The sequence below is a fragment of the Portunus trituberculatus genome, chromosome 38, assembly GCF_017591435.1.
Source record: "Portunus trituberculatus isolate SZX2019 chromosome 38, ASM1759143v1, whole genome shotgun sequence".
NCBI classification, from domain to species: Eukaryota; Metazoa; Arthropoda; class Malacostraca; order Decapoda; family Portunidae; genus Portunus; species Portunus trituberculatus.
In genome coordinates this window covers 26,356,543-26,366,542 of record NC_059292.1, presented here as the reverse complement: position 1 = coordinate 26,366,542, position 10,000 = coordinate 26,356,543, and the positions used below count along the sequence as shown (strand labels likewise).

General features: G+C 44.1%; 2 protein-coding genes across 9 annotated transcripts in view; one reads left to right on the top strand and one right to left on the bottom strand.

Annotated features, from left to right (window-relative positions):
• The window catches only part of LOC123515189 (homeobox-leucine zipper protein HOX21-like), a 244,689-nt gene that overhangs the window by 34,674 nt on the left and 200,015 nt on the right, over positions 1–10,000 (top strand). The gene's annotated exons all lie outside the window — the stretch shown is intronic.
• Positions 1–10,000, bottom strand: part of LOC123515187 (TWiK family of potassium channels protein 18-like) — a 152,741-nt gene that overhangs the window by 23,110 nt on the left and 119,631 nt on the right. For all 8 annotated transcript variants that reach the window (XM_045273702.1, XM_045273706.1, XM_045273704.1 and 5 more), the window contains 3 exons: positions 9,235–9,407; positions 7,175–7,382; positions 5,401–5,539 (listed from right to left, as the gene is read on the bottom strand). In XM_045273702.1, the coding sequence (XP_045129637.1) occupies positions 5,401–5,539; positions 7,175–7,382; positions 9,235–9,407 (520 nt within the window). The remainder of the gene's footprint in view (positions 1–5,400; positions 5,540–7,174; positions 7,383–9,234; positions 9,408–10,000) is intronic.

Below are 10,000 nucleotides of genomic sequence, written 5' to 3'. Positions count from 1 at the left end.
TGTGTGTGTGTGTGTGTGTGTGTGTGTGTGTGTGTGTGTGTGTGTGTGTGTGTGTGTGTTTGATTAATAACTCTTCCTCCTCTCGCTCTCTTCCAAACCTTTCTTCTCTTCCTCCTCTTCTCTTCCTTCCTTTAATCTCTTTTTGGTCCTACTCATCCTTTTCTACGCTTTAACTTCCTCCTCCTCATTTTCCTCCTCCTCCTCCTCCTCCTCCTCCTCCTCCTCCTCCTCCTCATCCTCTTCCTCCTCTTCCTCCTCCTCCTTTCGTGCCGGACATTGGATACGAAACCAATTTATCGACGGATGGAAAACTGAAGGGAAAATATGATAGTGAAGCGTATTATTTCAGCCTCGCCTTATTCGCGTCTGTGTTGAGAGAGAGAGAGAGAGAGAGAGAGAGAGAGAGAGAGAGAGAGAGAGAGAGAGAGAGAGAGAGAGAGATAATTCAGACGGAAGAATGTTACACACACACACACACACACACACACACACACACACACACACACACACACACACACACACACACACAAGGCAGATTAATAACTGACAAAAAGCTAAAGGTAGATTGTTGAAAGAAGTAAAAGAAAAGAAATGAATCAAGAAATCATATCAGGAAATCATTGAATCTCATAAAAAGAAACAAGTAGAATATTGAAAAACGTGCTGGGAGTGAAATAAACAGAGAAAAATGAGATTAGTACTGTTTTCTATCCTCTTTTTGTTCTTCTTTCAACAGATTTTTTTCTGCATTATCTTCGTTTTCCTGTCGAGTCAGCAATGGCGATGAATTTCTAAACGATGGACTAACTAAAGACAATGAAAATAGAGAAAAAAAGAAACAATTTAAACAATGATTCAGTTAAGTGGTAACAACAAAGGTAATTTTGCATCAATTAACACAATAAAGGAAACGCTGCCTCTCCCGCTTAACCCCTTCAGTACCAGCACATGTTTTCATATTTATTCTGCTTACTCTTTGGTGATTTTAGAAAGCTTCAGAAACTTACGTGGGGATTAAAATAGTAAAGACTCTGGCGGCCATTAATCTTGTGACCTTCATAGACCCTTCCTAATGGAAACCAAATCGTCTAATATTACACAAAATTTGAGGTAAAAATGCGTCCCAGTACTGAAGGGATCAAAGAAACTCACCAGATTCGAAACACTCACGAATGTAGTAAACTTTCTCACTTCATGCCGAGAACAATATTCTGAAATTCTTATGCGCCACACCTCACGACTTTCGAAAGGCCATAAATGAAGTTACACAAGTTTTAATGATGTTTTTTTATGCTTTTTGCGACAAATTAACAAGATTTGTACGGTATGAAGAGTAGAAACACTCTTGAAAACCTGGATGATTATCTCTGTAGTCTTGGAGAGAGAGCAAAACGTGTCTGAACAAAAACCTGATTCTGAGTAACGGAATCCCTTGAAAGTCGAACCGTTTAGCTCAAGTGAGACTGCAGGTGCTGAGGAGCTGTGAAAGGGAACACACAGGCGGAGAAATGGGCTGATTAGGAAATTGCAAAAAGGGAAACACACGTGGCTCAAACAGGCGTGACATGAAAGTGCTGGATCAAACACATTGGTGCAAAAGAGTGTTCCAGGAAATTACAAGATGAAACGGGTGAAGTTAAAACGTTTATACTGAGAATTATCGACGTTACGCACCCGGAACTGAAGTGAGTGTGTTCAGAATGTGTACAGGAACGTTGAGCGCTTTGGAATTGAGATAGACTGGAATGGACTGGAATGGCTGGGAGAGATTACGACAGAGATCACGACAGAGAGATTTCCCGGATGTCGATGCTATGCTAGGTATAACGTTTTTTTTCATCATCGCTTTTACCACATTCCCAGGCCTTTCACTGTCCTTGCCACACCGCTGCCATGTTTCTCCACCTCTTTGCTCTCCCATTACCCTCTCACTCTCACTTTCCCTTCCTTAACACCTTCAGTATCATGACGCATTTTCCTGTTCATCTGCTTACTATTTGCTGATTTTATATAGCTTCAGGAACTCGTGTAGGGATTAAAATAGTGAAGACTTTGGCCATCAACCTTTTTGACCTACATAAATCCTTTCAAATGTCAATAAAATCTTCTAATAATACTGAAGCCCGAGGTAGAAATGCGTTCCCGTACTGACAAGTAGCCACACTCACCACTACAGCATATTGGAACATAGCACAACATAACAAATCCAGCAGGTGTGTGGTGTTTTGCAGGTTTTTGTATTGGTGCACTCCATAGTGGGTGTGTTGCGGCGTGGCTTTCTGGCTCTCTAGTGCACGTATTGGTCTATTTGTTTCCCAGTGGTTGTGTGTTCGGTCATGGGTTCGGTCAAGGTTGAAAAGGCAGCTCTCTCTCCTGTTTCACTATATCATTTACTGTATGATTTTATTGATGCAGCTTCAAATTCAAATAATTTTCTTTATTTTATCTACTTATTTTTTTCTTATCTTTTTCATACTTATTTCGTTTTTTAATGTTCCCATGTTTGCTTGAAGTTGCAGGGAAAGATAAATATCAATTTCCATGCTATTCCAGAAGGAAAGGTTGCTGAGAAAGATTTGAGAAACATAATATGATTGGAAATATTGTTTCATTAATGGGTATTGTGCGAAATAAAAAGCAGCAAATATTGTGTTGTTGTAGGATAGGTAGCTTATCGCATCCTGCTTCCTGGGCTACTGGATAGAGAGTATGTCTGACCGTTTATCTCTTCGCCGCCTTTACGTTCCCAGTCTTAACTAATCGGTATGAAATAAGATAAATGAAATTAAACAAAAATAAGTAGAAAAATACACGATCTGCTTCCTTGTCTGATAATTTTGAAATATGCGCGCAGTGAGTGAACATCAATCAACAAAGACATTATTAAGATCAGCAAGAAACCCATTAGCTAGTCAGTCAGTCGTCCCCCGCATTCTTCCCTTCCAAACCCACTGAGACATTCACAAGCACAGGCACTGATGCACCGATGTCCCTTCGCCAAGTGCCCGCCGCGCATCACCCTTCAAAGTGACAGGAGCTCGGGCGGAGGCATTATGTGCGCTGGATCATGTTTCTCTGCTGTCGTGTTTTTTCAGAGGCAAAGAATCGTCCCAATGTGCAGGTGTGAAGCGCGAGGTGTGAGGGAGGGATGGAATTCTGCTATCTTCACACCGCGCCGCTCTCTCGTTCACGGCAAATTACTCTTGAGACTGAGAGAAGAGGTTCAAAGGGTTCTTGACACTCCACTTTGAGTTCATGAGTTACTGCCGGATATTTGGCACCTAAACAGCTTCCTGGGGCGTGTGTTGAACCGCGGCGTTCGTGGAATTTGGTAATTGTAGTGAGAATGTGGTTCTTTTTCGTTTTAGTTTAGGTTTCATCTCGTAAACGTTCAGTCTTTTCTTTCTACTCATCAGTTCAGTGTGGCTATAGTAAATTCTGATGGGTGTTGTGGAAGCGCGTATGTTCCCTCAGTCATGCATCCATCTTGCCTTACTGGGTGTCACATCCTCCATTACCCACAGAATTGACTTTCTTCCCTCCCTCGCTCTCCTTCCTTCCTCCTTTTCCTATGTCCCTCCTTTCCTTTGCCTTTCCCTTTCTCCAGCTCCTCTATTTCTCTTCCTTCCTTCTCCCCCCTTTCACCCACATCTTTTCCTCCTCCTCCATTCCTCCTCCATCTTCCCTTCACCTCATTTTCTCCCCTCCCCTTCTACCATCCTCCCTTCCCTCTCTTTTTTCATTTCTCCTCTCTCCCTCGCTCGCCCCTCCTGCAGTTCGCCAGCAGATAACACGGGAGCATTTCCGTGGCGACCGGCAGCTCAGGTGGCGGCAGGTGGTTCTCGTTAGGGCCCCCGGCACAGCGCGGCACTCCACCTGTCTGTTCGCCTGTCTGTCTTGTCGTCGCACCCCTCCCCTCGCTTCCGACCCCTTTACCCCTTCTACCTTGCTCTCCCATCACTTCCCGCCCCCCGTCACGCCGTGCCTCTGGGGTCGTCGCTCAGTCACCAACCCTCACCCTGAAAATAGTATTCCACCGTCTCTGCTACCATCACCATCATCATCACCATTTCCACCACAGCCATTTCTACCACCACATCATTTCTCGTCGTCTTCTCCAGCTTCATCTTCCCTTCCTTTTACAATTATTTCAACATCACCACCACCACCACCCTCACCGCTACTACCACCACCACCACCACCAGTACTACTTCTTCCACCACCACCACCACCACCACCAATATCACACACCCTTATAACTTATAACCCATTTTACTTACATCACATCACTTACACACCTACCACACTCCGCTCACCACGCAGCCAGCACCCAAGAAACACCACGTGCTACCCTCACCATCATCACCACCACGCATCCATTTCTGTACTTTTATCCCCCTTACCACCACCCTCCCATTTTGTTTTTGCCTCCACTATAGTTACGACCATAATGCCGCTGTTTGTCACCACCACCACCACCACCACCACCACCACCACCACCACCACCACCGCTACAGCCGCCGCCATGATCAGCCTAAGAATACACACTCAGGGCACAGTTTGACTTGGACGTGGTTTGTATTGTTCTTGGCCATTTGTGTGTCGCCTAATTAATGTACCGAGTGTGAGGGAGACAACTAATTAATTCTCTTGGGGTTCTTGTGCTCTCTTCCTTCTTCGTCTTCTTCTTCTTCTTCTAATTCTTCTTCTAATTCTTTCTTCTTCTTCTTCTTCTTCTTCTTCTTTTTGGTGTGTATGTATGCGTATATTTTTGTCATTGCTTCAAGTTTTTTACTATTTTTTTTTTTTTTTAGTTTTTGCTATTCTTTCATTCCGCTTTTTCTTCATCTTAATCTTTTCGTTCTTGTTCTTTTTAATTTTCTTTTTAGTCTTCTTTTTTTTTTCTTTGCTATTTATAATCTTCATTCATATTCTTCCTTGTTTTATGTTGTGTTCTTTTTTTTTTCTTTTATACCGTGTTACATTAATGTTCTCCTGAGGCTTTGAATTTTATGCTATTTAAGAATACACTTGTTGCTAAAGAGTGAATTTTGTGCATAATTATGTGACGTGTGTGTGTGTGTGTGTGTGTGTGTGTGTGTGTGTGTGTGTGTGTGTGTGTGTGTGTTCAGCATGCTGGAGTGTGGACGATTATTCTCTCTCTCTCTCTCTCTCTCTCTCTCTCTCTCTCTCTCTCTCTCTCTCTCTCTCTCTCTCTCTCTCTCTCTCTCTCTCTCTCTCTCTCTCTCTCTCTCTCTCTCTCTCTCTCTCTCTCTCTCACCATCCCTCACATACCTACCTTATACGTTCACCACCTCCCTCCTTTGTCCTTATCCTCTTACTCTCTTCCTTTCCCTCAAGTACACACTACAACACGTCCTCCCTCACCGGAACACTTACCTATCGTGGTGGTGATGGTGGAGCAGAAGAACATGGCTTTCCAGAAGGTCCAGATTCTGTCATCAGTGTCTGGCGAGATCCCCACAGACCAGGAGTGATAGAGCTGCTTATCGTAACGCTTCAGAAAATCCGTGGCGATCTGCGGGACGGTTTGCTTGTGAGATACTTGATTGGAAAGCTCTAGAATACGTGTGTTTTTGTATGTGTGTGTGTTAAAGGCGTGGTTAGGATGTTGAAGAAGAGAAATGGGGTAAGTTATATTGTGAGTATGTATGAGTGAGTGAGTGTGTGAATTCCTGTGCACGTTTGGTTTAGTTATGATGAAAACCTACGAAAAAGGGGAATATTATGCTTAGAGAAATTAGCTGGTTTTAGTGACCAGATTAGCGTATATTGAGGATATAGAAATCTGGATGCGATGTGGTGAATGCGTTGCTTTGGTCCCATTGCGAGGTGATAGTTTTGATCATGTGTCTGAAGTGCATTGACTAGTTTCCTCGTGTGTGTGTGTGTGTGTGTGTGTGTGTGTGTGTGTGTGTGTGTGTATATATGTGTGTGTGTGTAATTCACTGTTTGATCTGCTGCAGTCTCTGACGAGACAGCCAGACGTTACCCTACGGAACGAGCTCAGAGCTCATTATTTCCGATCTTCGGACAGGCCTGAGACCAGGCACACACCACACACCGGGACAACAAGGTCACAACTTCTCGATTTACATCCCGTACCTACTCACTGCTAGGTGAACAGGGGCTACACGTGAAAGGAGACACACCCAAATACCTCCACCCGGCCGGGGAATCGAACCCCGGTCCTCTGGCTTGTGAAGCCAGTGCTCTAACCACTGAGCTACAGGGCCTGTGTGTGTGTGTGTGTGTGTGTGTGTGTGTGTGTGTGTGTGTGTGTGTGTTCATAGTTACATAGTGCCATTTGCTAATATGCATGCGTGGTAGTAAGCAGTTAGTACTAATGTGCGTGTGTAGCTGCGGGACGCTTCCATACATCCAGGAGTGAGGGAGGCGTAAGCGGGTGCATGACTTCAGCCTGGCTCACCACCATCACTTCTCGTACTGGTTGACACTTCACGGGTACTAACACTCCGTTGCCCTATCCCCGCTGCCCTGCGTGCCTCTGTAACCTTATATAACTCATACTACTCGTTCCACGCAGCAGAAGACACCTGTAGCGGCCAGTATAAGCAGCGAAGGAATGTAGCCCCATAAACAACACCTCAGCTCGGCGTCACCTTCAGGCTTGTACTTCACGAGGTTAAATGGTCTTTCGGGTGTTTATGGCCAGTGGTGACAAGATGCACTTAAATATTACGTGAAATGATCTTGCTAGCAGTCTGTGTCTTGGCCTACATGACCTGCTTATGAGGCGATCTTTTCGTTGATCGTAAAGTTTGATTTTGTGTGGCTATGTATGCTATACCATTTTAGACTTTCATTTTTTACTTGATCTCCTCTTCCTCCTCCTCGTTTTCCTCCTCCTTCTCTTCTTCCTCCTCATTCTCCTTATCATCATCATCATCATTATCATCGTCATCATCTAATCTTCGCCTTTGCTCTCCTACATGCCTTCATATCTTCTGGCAAATCTCATCATAGCAACAAGCCCGACTAGACATGCTTCCGTTTATATCCTATGTTTGTTCCCATACATTCATCTCCCCCATATCCTCGTCTTACATTCCTTTCCTCCATCTCCTTCTCGTTTCACATTCCTTTCTACTCCTTCCTCCTCCTTCTCCAAGTCTCACATTCACTCACTCACCTCTTCCCATCTCGTGAAGTTGAGGTCTTTGTTTAAAGTTTGGTGGTCCCAGAGCCTCTCCAGCAGTAGCTTTCTCTCACTCTCAATGTCATGTTTTTCCTCGTTCTCGTGCGGACCTTCGATGGCAATGAAGAGCAGCGCCCCAAGAGCTGTGTACAGGGCCAGCACCAAGAACATAAACACGTGAGTGAAGCCCTTCTTGGAGAACCTGTGGGAGGAGGCGGTGTAGATAGAGTCTGTTTTATCTTCAATTTATTAGTTTCGTTACGGTTGTGATTGTTAGCTACACTGTGCACCCATTCGCATGCATACAGTTGCTATAAAGTAATGTGTGTCAGTCCCTCCCTCTCTACCTTCTCTGAAAGACAACTTAGCCCCTTCAATACTGCGATGCATCTTTATCTTAATGTTTGGATATAATTAAACGATTTCATTTGCATTAGGAAGAGTCTATGGAGATCAGAAGATTAATGGCCAGAGTCTTCACTATCTTAATCTCCCACATAAGTTTCTGAGTTTGTATAAAATCGCAAAATATTAACCATAATGAATATCAAAACGCCTCATGGTACTGAAGAGATTAAGAACAGTAAGAGAGGAGTGAAGGATCGGTGTATGTAAGGAAAGAGAGAAGATCTATTTGTCGATACATCAAACCGGCAATCTCACGGGGCGACCAAGAGAAAGCACCACACCCTCATGCAGACATCACTCCCACTCTTAGCCCAGTCAGCCCCCGGTGGAAAGGGACAGTCAGGAAGTGCGCTATATACTCTTATATGGTGTGTGTTCCAGAGAAGAGTGAAAGCAGTAGAGGGAAAGTGGCAGGAGGGATACAGAGAGAGAGAGAGAGAGAGAGAGAGAGAGAGAGAGAGAGAGAGGAGAGTTTAATGGTCGTTTGGAAGCTTGGACTATTATTTTTCTCGTATCATACTTTTGAGTGCAAGGATGGAGAGAGAGAGAGAGAGAGAGAGAGAGAGAGAGAGAGAGAGAGAGAGAGAGAGAGAGAGAGACTGGGGGAAGATAGGATGAGAAGCAAGACAGACAAAACAGACAAGGGGGGGGAGGAAGACCAGTAGGAGGAGGAGGAGGAGGAAGAAAAGGAGGAGGAGGAGGAGGAGGAGGAGGATGACATGGAGGAGGAGGAGGAGGAGGAAGAGGAGAAAGGCGACGACGAAGCAGCCAAAGAAGAGGCAAAAGACACTCCTCTTTGAAATCCAACACACGAAATCTGAATAATAAAAGAAAAAAAAAAAAGCAAAACATGAAGAGCGAAAAAATAACACGGTTCAAAAAGAAAGTAAGAAGAAAAAAAAAGTAGATTTGAACGAAACACGCAAAGGGAGAAAAGAGAGAGACAGAGAGAGAGAGAGAGAGAGAGAGAGAGAGAGAGAGAGAGAGAGAGAGAGAGAGAGAGAGAGAGAGAGAGAGAGAGGGAAAAAAATACCTCATTGGAAGCAGAGACAAAGAGATGATGTTTTTGCTTCCCTCTCTTTTCCTTCACGGCTGAGTCCTCGTGAAAATTAGCTCTACCACTTTTGAGAGAGAGAGAGAGAGAGAGAGAGAGAGAGAGAGAGAGAGAGAGAGAGAGAGAGAGAGAGATTTGGAAGGAAATGCAGGGAAACCACTAAGTAAAGAGGCAGACAAACAGGCAGACAAATAGACGAAAATAGCCAGTTAGTCTGTCAACCAATTAGTCAGGTAGCTAGTTAGTCAGCTACTGAGTTAAACAGTAAGCCAGTTATTTAATTAATCAGCCATTCAGTTAGTCAGCCAGCCAGCCAGCCAGCCAGTTAGTCAGTCAGCTAGCACTTAGTCAGTAAGCCAACCAGTCAGTCAGCCAACCAACCAGTCAGTCAGCTAGGTCATTTTGTTATTGAGTGTATAAGATAACTGAACACCTAAATATATCTGCCTTTACTGTCATCAATAAGGCGCATGTAATGGAAAAAGGGATAAGAACATTAGGAAGTAAGAAAATAAAGGAGGCTGTAGTAGGAAGCCATCAGGAGCCTTACACGTGGCGGTCCCCAAGAGAGAGATTGTTTTGTCTTACTTACGTGGTGATCTTTTCCACAGTATATAAGGTGAACTTCTCGCCGAAGCTCATGCCTGCCTTGGCCTGCTCCATGGCGACCTTGGCCGTGCGGGAGGTCTGCGAGGCCACCCATTGACTGGCGCCCACCGTGGCATCTTTCATATGGCCAGACACGCTCACCGTTTTGTCCTTGACCTGCGCACACACACACACACACACACACACACACACACACACACACACACACACACACACACACACACACACACACACACACACACACACACACACACACACACACACACACACACACACACAGACGGGAAGAGGAAAAAGACAAGATACATATTAGATAACTTTCTTTTCCATACATTCTCCATGTATCTTTTATCTCTTCTCCTCCTCCTCCTCCTTCTCTTTCTCCTCCTGCCGTTCCTTAGCATAAGAGTGAAGGGAAAAAAAGTAGGCGAATTGCAAGAAATGTAGGGAGAGGAAGAGTGAAAAAAATACAATTAAATACAAAGGAATGATGAAGATTATGATTGTAGGTTGAAGAATAAGAAATAATATTTTTAAGCACCTCTGGAAACAATTAAGGATATAAGACTGCACATTTCTCTCGTGGTAGAGCAAGAGAAAAGTAAAACTGGTCATGAAAATAATATGGGATTACAGAGATAGACAGTTGTGATGAGTTGATAGTTGGTAAATATATTCATCTAGAGAACACGTCACGATGCATCTACGGGTGAGATAAAGAGAGAAAAAAGAAACATCACAAGTAAATG